Source organism: Lachnellula hyalina, assembly GCF_007821495.1.
Source record: "Lachnellula hyalina strain CBS 185.66 chromosome Unknown contig00160, whole genome shotgun sequence".
Taxonomy (NCBI): Eukaryota; Fungi; Ascomycota; class Leotiomycetes; order Helotiales; family Lachnaceae; genus Lachnellula; species Lachnellula hyalina.
The window spans coordinates 27,806-43,085 of NW_022157274.1; the positions used below are offsets into that span (position 1 = coordinate 27,806).

A 15,280-nucleotide genomic window follows, 5' to 3' on the forward strand; every position below is an offset into this window, starting at 1 on the left:
GCTTTCCAGGTATTGTCGCAAGACGGCCATATCTCCCTTCATGCTATGCTCCTTGAAGCGGAGTCTTCCTGGCTTTCGCATCTGTTGATCGCAGCTGGACTAGCGTTGAGCTCATAGGAAATACTCAAAGTCCTCCTTACCTCAATTGCGGCTCATGTGTTGTCTTGATGAGGGTGTGCGCAGGCAGTGGAGCCGAATGCCGATCTATGGTTGAAGATACAATGAAGGTTTTAGACATGACCACGTTCAGCTTGCTAATGATTGGGGGGGTGTTTCTTGGTGCAGATTGAATCTTGTGATATGGTTCACGGTTGTTCATATTCATTCACTTCTTCTTGGGATCCCATAGAGGCTATGCATTGCTAGGTAGGAGTTCAACGTTATAATCCCCAACCTGGCGATCACCTAACATCTACCAAAGGAAAGTGAATTGGTTCCACGCATTCTTATAGCTATATGTCTTGATGGACTGAGACCGTCCTAGCCTCAGTTGCATGAATCCCAGTCGAGAAGTACTCTTTGGTGTTCTCCGGACGACTGACTGAATAGTCCGTATGTATCCCTACATCTATTCATTCGGATCTGGTTAATTTGATTCTGATCTTCAATCATAGTACACCGAATTTTGCCTAGTAAGCCATTATCCCGCGCGTTCAATAATTGATATTTGAGGATGGTTGAACTCCCTTGACAAGGACGCGAAGAACGACCAGAGCTATGTAATTCAAAGCTTTTGAGACACGGAGAGCATGATCTACAAAACAAATTATCGCATATCTGTAGCTGTAATGTTCAAGTATTTAACCCAGAGGCTATGAACTGGGGTCTGTTGTGCGGTCTCTATATAACCTTGCCCCTGGATTAAGCGAGGGACTAGCGTGGAGGATTTTAGGGGTCGTCTGACCCTCACTGCACGTACTTGACTTGAATTGCTCCAAGTCATTATTGTCTACCCTCACTCTTTGGTATGGTGAAGTACAAGAATGGAAGTCTCTTCGGGGGCCTTAAGCCAAAGGCTAGTGATGAAGGATTCGTAAAATATGCATACTACACTCGCTCACACGCCAAGCAGAATACTTATAATCTTAAGTTGCAGCTGGTATGCATACCAGTTCTACTATATCAATGTATCATCTCTAAGCACTTGAAATCGCTCACAAGTGGAACACAAGTGCCTCGTTTAAGCTAGTTTTCGTAGTGCTGCAGGTTTCCGTCACAAAGTTGCACGAAATCGCAAATGTCTGTTTGGCTATATTTCTGGTTTTCCTAATCTGCTTTGCAACTTCTCTTATATCCTCAAACCTTCTGTTTTTTTTTTTTTCGTGTCTCGATGTATACCCGGGTACCTATACACTGGCCGGCAGTGAATTGGGCACTGACTTTGCAGTGTCGACACATGCCAAAACTCATGTCTCCTTCAACCACTTCTTCAATAAGGAAACGCCGGATTACCACGATGAATATGTTCTATTATCCTCTCCTTTCTGCGCTTGCGGTATGTTCTTTTGCTTTACCGTCACTCGGAGCCACCGGCTGCCCCACGGGTCTGTCGCTCTGCTCACCTCCAGGCGCAACGAACTCTCACACCCCGCAAATCGGTAGCCCCGACTTCGAAAACCTCTACACCGACCTCCTCCATTCCCCTCTTCCCTTGTCAACGCGCTCTGGGGCAGAAGATGGCACTGCCTCACTATGCTGCATCACCTCTCTCTCCTGCCTCGCGATGCCGACCCTCGCACTACCTTTTTGCTACGACAAATTCACCACCAATTTCTTCCTCCAGGACACAAGTTTTGGGACCCTGAGTTTGGGAACGTATACCTCTCGCTTGGGAGACTTTGCAAACTTTAAGACCGGGGATTATACTCTGACGAATGGGACCAAGGGGAATATATATAGCGACAACCCCTCTGCGAAGCCGAATACCTCGACGCTTGCCATTCCAACACAGTTCACGGCATCAGGTGTTGGACCTGTGATACCCGCCAGTGCTTTGGGAGGAGAGGTGACCATCACCTATGTGACGACGTTGCCTGGGAGCACAGTGCCTGCAACCACCATACCACCCTCTACGCATTCCGAGAGTGTTGCGACGCAAACAATTCTATTTCCCGAGACAGTTACCACTACAATTTCCGGTACAGCAACGCAGAGTAAAGTAGCTAAGACATCCTTTGAACTGTCTACAAGTTCTGCGACGACCATTGAGGGGACAACGATCAAAGGTACAACGTTACCGGGAGCAGTTACAACGGTCACAACTACGACGAAGGTTGCAACGTCAAGTTCGGATGTGGGCACGACTGCTTCCGCTTCGAGTAAGAAGAGTACAGCAATCCGGCTGTCGATTGAAAGCTTGAGTATCAGCAGTATATTTGTGGTTGCTCTCGCATTTTTGATCGATTTTTAGGAGGCAAGATCAATAAGGCAACGGGGGTTTTCTTTTGCGAATGTTAGATGGCTATAACCATAACAATAGCCTAGACAGGGTTTGGCTACTCCGTACTAATGCCCTATCTTGTAAGAATCGTTCACTTTTAACAAACGAGTGAGATTTCTACCCTTCTACTAGCAATAGGCCCTTGGGAAAAGAGCGAACGGACATTGCACGAGAAAATTAGCCCACAGCTTTTGAATAGGAACGATTTATTATCATTTTTCCTTCAAATCTTGGAACATCTCTCATCGTAGCAGTTCTACATTTCATCCATGTCCCCTTTAACCAAGTCTCTCAGCAACAAGCCTCTTAAAGTCTTCGTCCGTCAACTCCTTAATACCAAGAATTTCATTGTCCGTCTCATCATAAGCACATCCATACACATCACCAGCAAGCGCTGTAGAAACAATGATCTTCATAATTGTCGGCGTGCTGAAATCGCCAGTGTTGATTCCATCCAGACCTTCTTTCAGAATCGAACTTGTCTGGGCCGTACTGATTTCCCACTCTATATCCGGTCTCAGGGCTTGTGCAATTTTCAATATCTTGTTCTGCGTCAAGATTATCTCGGAAGTTCGCACAATCCTGTTCTTGGTAGCCGCAGAGTTCTTTAGTATCCCAGCAATAGCCTTCCCAATATTTGGAAGAGAAGTCGAACTCATCCGATTGTCACCCTCGTCATATAGGGTTACTTTGTGATTTGCAAAATCGAATAGTATGGGTCTAGCAAATAGAAAATCCAAGAAGCCACCACACGCAAGAACAGTCCAGGTTATCTTTCCAGCCTTTGCCTTCTCTTGCACATACTGTCTGATCTTGGTCATGGAGGAGTAGACGGGGAAGCTTTCGAGTTTGGGATTCGTGGTGCAGTTTCCATATTCGGAGGGAATAAAACGCTTCACGCCGGCAGCAACCGCAGCGTCGATGAGGGTGGTTTGGTTTTCGATGGCTGTACCGCTAACAGTGGATACGAGTGCATCGATGCCCTGGAGTGCGGCAGTCAAAGACTCCAGAGACGTGTAGTCAACTTCGATGACTCTGACGCTGGAGTCATATGCTCCTGGCTTCTTGGATCGGGTGAGAACAGTGACTTGGAATTTTGCCTCAGCAAGCGCTTTAAGGACATGGGGTCCAACATTGCCGGAAGCCTGATGAAGATGTGAGTTATGTCTTTTTATGTCTCTTTGGATATTCTTACGCCAGCGAGTGCAACTGATTTAATTTCTGACATGGTGAAGCAAGTAAGATGAGTTGTTTAGTGTTATGGCTGATTGATATTGATTCGTCGTTTTGCGGGAACATATGAGCGCTGATAGAGCTTTGGGGGCATCTGTTGGCAGGAAGGCGCATTAACTTTATACTTTTGCTATTAGATTAGACTCCAAGCAAATATTTACAGGTTCAATGCCGACCGATATTGCAAGCATATAATATGGATTTTTAAGCATGTCCTACTAAGCAAGCAATACTTTAACACACTTTCCCGCTCATTTTCCCGCACATCCCGCATCCCACCCCGCAGCTACCCGCTTTTATATCACTCAACCCCGCTGGTCCCCGCACCTCCTTCCACAACGACCAGCTCATAACACATCTCTACAGAGGTTTGCCTCCAATTACTCGCCAGGATGCCTTCCGATCGCTATTCATTGATTGCCAAGAAAGCGTGCACACGATGCAGCACCCAGAAAAGGCGATGCGACAGGGCGCTTCCAGACTGTGGACTCTGCAAACGGTACAAGAGCGAATCTCGTGGACTCGTATAGTGTGACATTGCTAAAACGGACTTTGACAGGCTCCGTCGTCAATGCAAGTACGAAATATCCCAGGTAGGATCTCCGGGTCTAACTCCCTCGCCGTCCCCCAAGCCTACAGTATCTTTTCGCTCGGGCCTATTCGCGCTTGACCACCTCAAGGAGGCTATTATCCAGGAGCTTGCTACCATCACCCCTGAGGATGTATTTCTGTCTTACTGCCAGGCCATCGAGCCGTGGTTTCCCGTTGTTTCGGTCTCTAGGTTACGGAGCCGACTCCCGCCAACGTGGGACGAGGCTCCTCTGGACTTTGCATTACTCTGCTTGTGCATTCTTCTTATCACAGCTACCCCACCTTCGTCTCCAGAAGATAGCAATAACAATTCCGAGTTCAAGTCCATGTATCTCTATATTAAGAGTAATTTGGCCTCAATCGAAGGACTCGGTGTCAATTCGTTTCTGACCGTCCAGTCAAGGATTTTGGTAACTCTCTTCGAGGTTGGGCACGGCTTCTACCCAGCAGCCTACATCTCAATTGGAGCCATCATCAGAGCCGCAGATGCACTCGAGATTCGCCCATGGGTAGATGCATCACCATCTGCCTCTCAAAACGAGGAAGAACAGCGAGAGGAGACAACGTTGATTTGGTGTGGGATTCTAATCCTGGACCGGTGAATCCCTTTTGACAAAGCTCCAAGAGTTAGTTTTGTGTCATCTACTTATTGCTTCTAGATACATCGCCATCGAATCCGGGCCGCAACCTCCTATCACTAGTTCACGATCCCTTTCCATTCAGGAGTTCCTCAAGCCCGCCCTCTGTCCGACTCATGACCCAAACCAAAACCGCACAAGCTCTATTTGCCGCCTTTCACGCCTCGTCGAAGCCTCATCCCTTCTTGAAAAGATCCACGCCACCCTCAACAGCTCCCCCCTAGAGCACGAATTGAACGTCGAAGAGCTGATCTTGACTGTCCAGACGCTAGTCATTCTCCAGGGGATTCTAAACCTGGAAGTCGGAGAGGGAATCTACCTCTATGCCGGAGGCTTGAACCTATGTAACATGTGAGCTATCAGCGTTTTCAATTTTGGGTTTGTGGGTGTGAATATTAACGTTGACGTGAAATAGCGCCTTGCTTCTTGCATTTGAGCATGGGAGCAAAGTCCCTCCTCTTACTTCTGGCCCGACTGCAAATTGCACTTCTATCGCGGATACATCCCTTAACTCCATCCTCAGCACTGTAACCAGCGTAGTTGAGCTCTTCATGATGGATACGCGGCCTATTGACTTCAACCTGATCCCACCATTTGTCACATTTTTAGTGTTCAAAGCTGCAGCTATAGTAACGCAGAAGCTGTTGCTGGATAATGATTCCAGCGAAGATTTGAAAATTCTGAGAATTTTGAGGAAATTCTTGGGAGCTGTGGGGAAGCGGTGGTTGAGCTGTGGTGAGTGGAGCCAAACAGTCCAGAAGCCCGTTGGCTGAACAAATTTGTATAGACCGTTACCTGAAACTTCTTAACGACGATACGACACCACGGCTACTGAAGGTCTTAGAGCAAAGATAAATCTCAGTACTGATCGATTGTCAAGCATTGGTGGAAGCCTTCAGCTCACGGCTCATCATATACCTGGTGGTATCTTCTTCTTCGCCACAGTGTGCTAGACCAACCCGTCTCGGCAATTTCAGCATACCCTAATGAAACAAGACCAAAGTCAGCGGCGTAATCTCGGCTATAAGATATTGATCAAATAATACTCATACTATCATGCTGCGACAGCCGCTGATAAAGTATGGAATTTTTGGTGACTGGTTGCACTGGGAAAGTATTCATTTCCTTGGTATATACATGAAGGGGTGGTAAAGACTGGATGCTGGAGACTTTAGCATCAAACGCTTGGCAGTTACCAACATCAGTATCTACCGTAGGTACATCTCTGCTCTAGATTCGATGCAGAGACTAAGCATAGCTGCAAGTTGCTCAGCCAGCGGCTATATCTCGCTCTGAATTCTTACTCTGATGCTTTCCAACTTCAAAAACGTCATACATACCATATGTATTTCACCACAGGGGAATTCTTTTACAGGGCCTCGCTTAGGAAGTGCAGCATGCGAGTTTGCTGTACCACTATTTAAGGGTTTGCAGTAATAAATAGTAATCTGCTAAATCTAAGTACGATTATTGCCACTATTCAGAACAGATCGTTCCAAACTCGGGCGGAAATCAGAACCCGATTCGGCGGGCGAGATGGAGTCAGCTGTTTTGCATAAGCCTTGACTTAGTGATCTTGCTCGAGGAGGCGTCAAAATCAGCGCTTGTTGCGCTTGAAGGTCGTAAGATTTCGATAATAGTGCCTGTGAGGGGCTGAGTTGACGCTGGGGCTGATACCCCAATAGCCTCTCGGAACCTTAAACTGCCGCGCTCCCCTTGTCCTGCCGACCCCCCATCCCATCCCATCGTCCCACCATGTCAGCCCCAGATGCGGTGCGATGCTATCGTCCCCATCGTCCATCGCACCGACCGAACGAACGAGGCATTACTAGTGGCCGTTACCTACCTAGGTACTTTGCCTACAGGGATATTAAGAGGTAAGGTAGGGTGGTACCTTCCCCATTATCCTATCCTATAGCCCTAGGGGGGGGGGGGGGGGGGGCTGAGCTTCTCACTGGTCCTTGGTCCGGTCCGGATGAGCATGACAAGTATAGTATGGGTACCGTCTGTACTGTAAAGTACAGTAGCTCTCTTGTTATGGCCCTCATCTAATAGCAAGCAGCTTCAGCTGTTCCATCTCTATATAATCATTCATGCTGTATCCTCCCCTCGCCTCTCCTCTTCTTCCCCTCCTTCTCCTCCCCTCCTTGATGCGCTCTGTAATTTCACGTAACCTTCTTTTCTTCCTGGTTGCTTTACTCCGTACCTCAGCCAGCTGCTTTACCTGAAGGTCTCATGATCAATAGCCCCAATAGCCCTCAATATTGCTAAGCCCTAGTCTCCAAAGGTCATTGCCGCATGTGGTCCGTCGCTGTGGCTCGGGTCCCTGTGGATTCACAAATCTCCACCGTATGCACGCCGCACGGTACGGAGTAGCAGCTTTCAGCCCTGGGAATGATAAGCTTCTCTTCTCGACCAATCCCGGGCGAGAACACGGGGAATCAGCATGGGCCATCTCGCTGACAAAATTGCTTGCTTGAACTCGAAGATGACTGATTTAAACTATCGCCTTCTGCCAATGGCTAGTAGGCCTTTGAAATATATACCTCCTCCGCGCATCGCTTCGATTTCTCATCATCGATACCGCGGCCGACATCCAAGAACACCAATGCAACTCAAGCTCCGCACTCCACGTTCCACAAAAGGCTCCATTTCAGACAACCTTATTCCAAACACGAACTATGGCGCCTGTCCAAAGCCAGGACTCACCCTCGCGAGCGCCGCAAGTATGCTCCCACTGTAAGAGTATCAAGAAAGGTTGTGACAAGAAACTGCCAAGCTGCAGTCAATGTATCAAGTAAGTTTTACAATACGATTGCGCCAAGATTCTATTCATCCGCAAGTGCGCAGATTCAACGTGTTTCTCTCTAGTTTTAGTTTCAAGGCATACTCTAACCAACTGTAGACGACGCGCAGTATGCCGATATGGAGAACATTTAGAGCCACAACGCTATGGGAACGACATTATTAATGCTTGCCAAAACATTGGTGTCAATGGTACAACTTCTACCTGGACATCGATCCCTCGGTCGATACTAGGGAAATTACATCCTGGTATCAGGCTGTCAATTTTGCTGATGAATTCGATGTCCGACGTCCTAAATTCTGACACCCTCGGCCCAAATGTTACACAGTCGGCTACCTCCATAGATAACGTTATTCATTCGCAGGTTTGCCATTTGATCAAAACAGATGGAAACTACATTGAGAGCGTGGCTTCTAAGCACTTCCAAGGCGTGCACAAGTGGCTTCCAATCATCTCGAAGAAGCGTTTTTACGACCGCCTGCAATACTTCCAATCATACCCCACTGCAGACTTCTCGATGCTGCTTCTAACCATGCATCTAATGGCACAACAACCTTCCTCAGATTTTGATGTAGATCAAGATCGCGAAATACTCTACCTTGCAACAAAAACACTGTTTACACAAGTCCAAACATTCATTCCACCATCAATAGGCTTAGTTCAGGCCGGAGTCATCCTGGCCAGCTACGAACGCGGACATGAAAGAATTGAAGCTGCATACATCTCAATCGGTACAACTGCAAGACTCGCTTGCGCAATTGGAATTGACACTGCACAGTGTTCTCAGGAGCTCCAGGGAAGCGATAGATGGTTTGATGAAGAAGAGGCGCTGGCTACTTGGTGGGGACTTACGATCTGTGATAGGTATGCTACTCTAAAACTTCAATGCGTGTAGATCGTACCTTACTAAAACCTTGCAGGAACATTGCATGCGACAATCGAATGAGCGGCCGGCCCATGGCTGTACGGCCTATTCGCAGTGAAGACTATCTGCCACTAGAACCTGCGGACCTAGCAGGTGATATTGACTATTCGATGAGCCCAGAATTTCGCTATTTCGTCTCTGCTGTTTCTCTACCGACTTTAGGCATGTTTGGCCGTGAAGCCCAGGCTACGCACCTAGTAGATAAAGTTAAGAGAGCCGTGGACTTCATGGAAACAAATGGGCAGACATTCGTTACTCTTGGCTATGAACTTCAAACACTGTTGGGGAAAATCACAAGGCAGGTAGCGGAGCAACGGACTAGCTACTGCGGTGCAACACAAACTTTACTTGTGTAGGATATACTTATTCCTTACCAGGTCATCACTGAATTTTATTAGTGGATTATACATTCTCCATCGTTACGCTGTTGAGGCTCTGGGTATTGAAAATCAACCAGAATGGACAGAGACAATGAGGGTTACCCTGAACACTATTACCAGAATGACAATCGATATAGTGTATAGTTTCAACAAAGCCACTCATACATACCCCGTCGAGGCTTTAGCACCAGCAGTTCAACACATTGCACGATGTGCACAGGAGCATATTCTGGCCTGCGATAACTTCCAAGACACACAATGGCAGCAGGACCTAGAGGAGCTTAGACAAATTCTTAAATCTTTCAATACGCGGTGGACCCTTGCAGGTAATGTTTATCCGATAATTTCTTCGGATCTTGGCAACTAACAAGTAATAGGGCACGAGCTTCACGTCTTGGACAAAACAGTGCAGATGGCGATGGAATACTGAGCTGCATTACTATAAATAGGCACTCCGTATGACAGTACATGTCGATGGATACATGTGTTCTTGACCTAGCGTTCAGGCCCAAAGCTTTGTGGAGCAAAGAAGTCCTCCCGGAGAGCGGATTCTGTAATAATACCATATTTACCGTCATCTGGCGCAAGCCGACTCTTGAGATAAAGTCCTTCAAGGCTATCCGAAAAGTTGATAAATCCCTGACTTGGACAAGAAATGGGACAGAGGTTCACTACAGGCTTCGAAAACAGACGGAGTGGGATGGGGAATCTAGGCGTTGAAAGGTTGCAGCTTTGAAAATTAATATGAATCACAAATAACATCTACAGTCTATATTGAAGAGAATCCATTTATTATACACCGCAAAGTACCGATCGTTGCAATGAGATAATAAAACCCAGTAGGCTAACATTTCATCAATTCCTCGTGCTTAGTCGACGAGAGAATAACATTAACGTCTATCTTCAACGGTTTCAGAGCAGTTGCTAAACACGGCCACCTTTATTCATGCCTTGAAACCAAAGGCATAAAGATATCTCATCGTCCACTGTCCGCCATTAACCATTCGAGTTAATGCCCAAATAGCTCGATAGCCCCAACATCCGAAGCGCACCAACCAAGCCACATCCATGCATAAGTAGTAGATCCCTTTCCTCCCACCACAAAGTTAAGATTACCATCCACAGCGGCCCAACGACCGAAAGCGGTTAACATGCTGCCTGTAGGTATTTCTGGCCATTTCTGACTGCATGAATCACTTCACTGGGCTATAGGGCTATCGTGAATTACCTTAAATACCTGGGTATAAGCTTACTCAGTTTTGCCGCTGGCTGGCTGGGCCGGGCTGGCTTGGCAGGGTGGTACCCTATCGTGCCCTATCCTGATCTGACTGATGTTCTTTTAGTACATACCTCCGTACGGCTTACTGTACACGGGCTGGAATAGTCATCTTCTAGTTGGGTCTAGCTTCTGTGGTCGCATCATATGTAATCATGTAACGACCGGGGTTTGGTAAACATGACTCTGTGGGAAAAGAAAGTCGAATTGAAAGAGAGCGAAGACCCGGCATACGTCCGGGTTTAATATGCTATGGATCGAAAATTTCTATTTCCGGCAATAGGACATTTGCGAATAAGATGGAACTGTATGCGTATTTGTCAGTTGTGATTCCTGTACCTTCCATCTCCGGGATATACTTATGTAGTAGAAGTGAAAGGCTTACTATAACAGGGAGCGCAGAGGCGACATTGTCTAATTATAGGGAGTTCGCTTTAGAGACTTCGATAGCCAGTCTACTGTTCCGAAATATTCCATCACTTAAGTGGTTGACATTGCATATGTAGAATAGTTGTAGTGCAAAATGCGAATGAATTTCCAACTAGCTAGAACATAATAACCAAACCAAATGCATTAACCCTATCGCTATCATAAAATATCAGTCCGCGCATTCAATTTCGTACTACTATCGTGTCTTCCTCCTCCGCCTTTGTTGCGGCCTTGCACTTTCTATACTTGGGAGGGCGTCCACGCTGCTGTTTGGGCTCCAACTTCTGTCGTTTCGCTCCTGGAGATTGTTCGGGAGAAGGAGGAGGCCAGGTTGGAGCCACCTCCCGACTCTCAGATGCATCATATTTCTTCCGAAATTCGTCGGCCATCTCTTCGGCAGAATTCATACGATCGACCGTAATTTTCATTGCTGCCTGATGTTCCTGTTTCAATTCTTCCACCCCCTTCTGGAGCTCGGCGATCCTTTGCACAGCAAGACTCTCACGAGCCACGATCATGCTGATTGCTTTCTTATGTTCCCGTATCATATCCTCTCTTTCCTGTTCCAGCTCATCCATTCTGTGCATAGCGAACTTCTCATCCTCGAGCACAAACTGTATCTGTTGTGCCGTCTCCGCTCTTCTCTTCTCAAGGTCTCTGATCCTATCTTCAAGCGGGGACTTCTCGGCGGCGACGCGGCGCTAGGATTCTTTAAAGGTCGAATCGTAATCGGAAATTGCTTTCTAAGATTCTCCAAGCTCTGATGTAGCGAGAGGCATTCATTCGTCATATCGTGCACCCCTGCAACTTTCCTTTTATACTAGACGTGTAGCTCTTTATAAGCGTCAAAGCACCTCTATCAAACTTGCCGTTCCTGTTCAAGCTCTTGCATAGCAGAAGAGGCAACAAACCGTGTCTCAAACAATTTATAACGAGACACCTCGATGGCCTCGCCTGCTGTCAGGAGTTGGTTATTTATAGCCTTAAACTCAAGGTTAGAAAGCAGCTGAGATTGGGCCCTAACACCCTCTCGAGAATCTAGAGGTAGCATTTGACCGCTGGTATCAATTGATTCGGGGCGATTGGCCTAGGAGTGTTAGTAAGAGCGCTTTTTGAGAGCTATGCATGCCGGTCCTTACCTGGGCAAGCTTTCCCTGAGCTCTGCGTTGAATTTGCTGAGACGACATCTTTTGATTGGTGGTTATTCTTATAATAAGGATTGGGTGGGTTTTGTACTTTTTGCCTTACGCTGCTGGTCTATGGGGATACTGAAGTTTCGTCTTTGAAATTGTGAAGGGGATGGTTGAATAAATAGGATTGTCCAGTAGATTAATAAGTCGAAAATATGTTTCTCTTTAAAAAGGCATTAAGCTACACTTAAAAATTCCAACGCGTAGAGACTATTTCCTTAGAGCAGTCTCTTCGGCTAATTGGGGCGATGGAAGAGTTAACGCCACAGTCTCCCGTTGATCGTACCCATCCGTCCGTACTGTCAAGGCCCACTACTACGCGGGTGGCCCTTGCTTTCCTGCATCTATAGATTTGCAAATAGAAAGGGTAGAAAGAAGACGAGGGTAAGATAGGACACAGATACTTAGCGGCATGGTGATAGTTGCAATTGACTTCTTCAAAGGCCTACCCAGCAAATTAAAAAAGGCACCCGTGACCTACGACTCATAATCCAGCTTTCAGAGCAGTGTTCTCTGGTGTGATCCTGGCCCATTCCAAAGTTTTCTTCCAGAGACTCTCCTGATTGCTCTCAACTTGACTGTCTGGGGAGCTCTGGTCCTCTTTCAACAGTGTGTAGAAGCCTCTCTTGCCTGCATACTTGGGGTTGACGGAAAGCTCGATGACATCGATACCAGCGGCGCGAGCAGTACGCAAAGTCGGCCCCATGGGAATCTTGAGGAGGGGTAGGAGAGGCTTGAGGAGGAATCGTTGCATCATGTGTAGGCTGACTGGAGAGATGGAGGGCATGCACCGTAGCCTTTGCGTTGGGGAAACGAGCAATAGTGCTGCGCAACTGGGTTGTGTTTGTGTCGGACTCGGAAGCATTCCTCACGGTGAAAATGGCGGTATAGTCGGGGTAGGATGAGAGAAGATGCTCCGCCGCTGGGATGCCGAGGGAGCTGTTTGCTCCGGTGAGTATGATGGTTCCCACCATAGCTCTGGACTTGAGCAACTTCTGCTAAGTTGAAGCTTGTCTGGACAAGTTGTAGAGGAGGACTTGATTCGAAGCCAACCCAACATCCAACGTGAGGCTAAGGGGGCCCGTGCGGAGAAAGGTGGGACTTTGCGGAGTAGTGTACTGTATGGCGGGGTTGACGGTGCATGGATGATCACCCTACCGCATGAGCCTCAAAAGGTTAAAAGTGTGTGAGTGAGTGGAGAACACCAGAGCTTATCTCGGCCGTACTCAAACGTTTGAAGTCTCCTCCCATTCACACTGAATTCTACAGCTCTCGAGTCCAGACCTCAAATGCCAATACACCACAAGAAGAGGTCTTTAATTTGAGAGACTCTCAAGTGGATTGAAATTCGCCAAGCTTGAGCGAAAACCAAATGAATACGCAGCGAAAAATAGTTTCTAGCATTGGTTCTAGACAGTCTGAAGTCTGCCTTCTATTTTCCAAACACCCAGTCGCCCTTGATCTCCTGTTCCAGCTGTCTGCCATGCTCTGTGTACCAGGGGTACGTTCCCACGTTATGGAGCTTCCACTCGATATAGTCAACGAAATCAAGATGTTTCATTTGGAAGTCCTTCTCCCCTAAAGTCCACAAGGATTTAAGGCTAAGGTGTCCATCTGATTGCAACACCAGAAAGTGACTATTCGTTATTTCAAGAGTGACCAGACGACCATTAGGGTACGGCTCCAGTGTTCGGGTGGCCTTTTGGGCGAAGAAACACATCTTCTGGATACTATAATCGTCGACTTCTAGTGTTTTCTCTGGGCTGGGGGCCGGATCCACACTCAGTACCTCGCAGTCTCGGGTTTTCTTGTACGCGCTCCATGAGGTGACTGGGTCATGATATCCAAATTGTGCACCCGAGAGATCCACGGTGAAAAGCGCCCCGGACCGTACCTGGAGCTTCAAGACATGGTGACGAACGTGAGCAACGTCACTTCCCATATGCATGTACCAGACTCCAGGCAAAGTCATCCTTGACAATAGCTTGTCGTTCTTGATGCGAACTACTACCTGTGATACTTGCACAACAATTCCTAGCTGCCGTTAATAAGCTGTTATATGCAAATTCTATCGTACGTAGGTACCTTTCAACATCCCTTCCACGAACTCAACCATCCACAACACAGCATCACGACATGTGTGGTGGCTCAAGGTAGCTTATCTGGCTTGGCGATCGTCTTCTGCTGGAAAGAAGTGAGAAGGAAAGACTTTGTAGTCCCGTGGCATCTTGCATCCTCGATTAAATACTAGGGCGTGGTTCTTAATACAAATCTTACTTTACATAGGGCAGGACAGCCATATCTCCGCGGCAAATTGGAAGATAAAAACGTACCCGTCCACGAAGGATGATCTCATTCCCGGCTCTTTCGACGGATTGGATATCAAGTTAAGCCCATGTCAGTTTTCGATAGATGTAGAACAGCTTCTGCGCTACTGTTGCGACTCGATATAGAGTGGTGTGGTCCTGGAGGCCGGCAGAGGGTCATGTGTTGAGACCAGTCAGCTCTTTGGCAATCTCTGTTGCAATAATGGATAACTGGCACATCTACTTCGAGAATTGGAGGTTGCTTGCACCGACTGCATGCCATCGTGGCAGGGTCGTTGCAATTTGAGCACTCCATGATCATTTGAGAAGCTGGTGTTGAGTGCGTGTGCTGAAATGAATATCGGTGCCATAAATTGAAGAGAATGCGAAAGAGAAAGCGAGAGCAAAAGAAGCAAGTGCTGTCGAAAGTAGTGTTCCCAATTTACTTGTGGGGAAGAGAAATGGAGGTTAGATGGGATTTAGAAAGCGGTATTCTATAGCTCTATAAGTGTCGCATAACCTTGCACAAGAAAATCAAAACGAGGCGGAAGAAACATGGCTGGATTGACAATGAAATATGTACAGAAAGGTATTTGTGCAAATCTCACAGAGAAGCCAGCGAGATAAGTCCACCCGCAGTACTTCTCAACGAATCAATCAGCAGCAACACCTCCTTGATATCCCTGATTTTCGGATTCGAATTCACCCAGAACTTCCCAGCTTGCACCGCAGTCAAAGTGGCCTTCAACGCGTCCATCTTCTTGGTGAAAATCTTCGAGTCGTCCACAATAGACTTGAACGCGTTGAAAGAGTCCGTCTCGGAGGTGACGCTGGCGCTCATCTTCTTGACGTTTTCAAACATGCCGTCCAGTATACGGCTTGCTTCGCGGTAATCGTGGAGGCGGTTGGCAGGCCCAGGGACCGTGTCGAATTCGAAAGCGAGGAGAGCGACGGCAGCGTCGGTCTTGATGGTGCGGTCATTGCCCGTCGGGAGTTTTCCTCCTGTGCCTAGCTTTGAGGCAGCTTTCTTTGGAGCTGGGTTTGCCGCTGGTGTAGGCATGTCTAG

General features: G+C 47.3%; 4 protein-coding genes across 4 annotated transcripts; 3 read left to right on the forward strand and 1 right to left on the reverse strand.

Moving 5' to 3' along the window:
* Positions 1–1,456: 1,456 nt before the first annotated feature.
* On the forward strand, positions 1,457–2,410 carry LHYA1_G007571 (uncharacterized protein; the record flags this gene model as incomplete). Its single annotated transcript, XM_031152500.1, has 1 exon — positions 1,457–2,410. The coding sequence occupies one exon, from the start codon at positions 1,457–1,459 to the stop codon at positions 2,408–2,410; it is 954 nt and encodes a 317-aa protein (XP_031002602.1).
* A 308-nt stretch (positions 2,411–2,718) lies between these two features.
* Positions 2,719–3,668, reverse strand: PRR1_0 (Pinoresinol reductase; the record flags this gene model as incomplete). The annotated part of the gene is made up of 2 exons (XM_031152501.1): positions 2,719–3,585; positions 3,636–3,668. The coding sequence occupies 2 exons, from the start codon at positions 3,666–3,668 to the stop codon at positions 2,719–2,721; spliced, it is 900 nt and encodes a 299-aa protein (XP_031002610.1).
* A 397-nt stretch (positions 3,669–4,065) lies between these two features.
* LHYA1_G007573 (uncharacterized protein) lies at positions 4,066–5,757 on the forward strand (the record flags this gene model as incomplete). The annotated part of the gene is made up of 5 exons (XM_031152502.1): positions 4,066–4,172; positions 4,233–4,862; positions 4,924–5,253; positions 5,318–5,637; positions 5,690–5,757. 5 exons carry the CDS (start codon positions 4,066–4,068, stop codon positions 5,755–5,757), a joined length of 1,455 nt encoding a protein of 484 aa, XP_031002609.1.
* A 1,790-nt stretch (positions 5,758–7,547) lies between these two features.
* LHYA1_G007574 (uncharacterized protein) lies at positions 7,548–9,380 on the forward strand (the record flags this gene model as incomplete). Its single annotated transcript, XM_031152503.1, has 4 exons — positions 7,548–7,699; positions 7,808–8,572; positions 8,629–8,985; positions 9,032–9,380. Coding segments are annotated over 4 exons (1,623 nt in total), but the record flags the coding sequence as incomplete, so codon positions are not given.
* Positions 9,381–15,280: the final 5,900 nt, after the last annotated feature.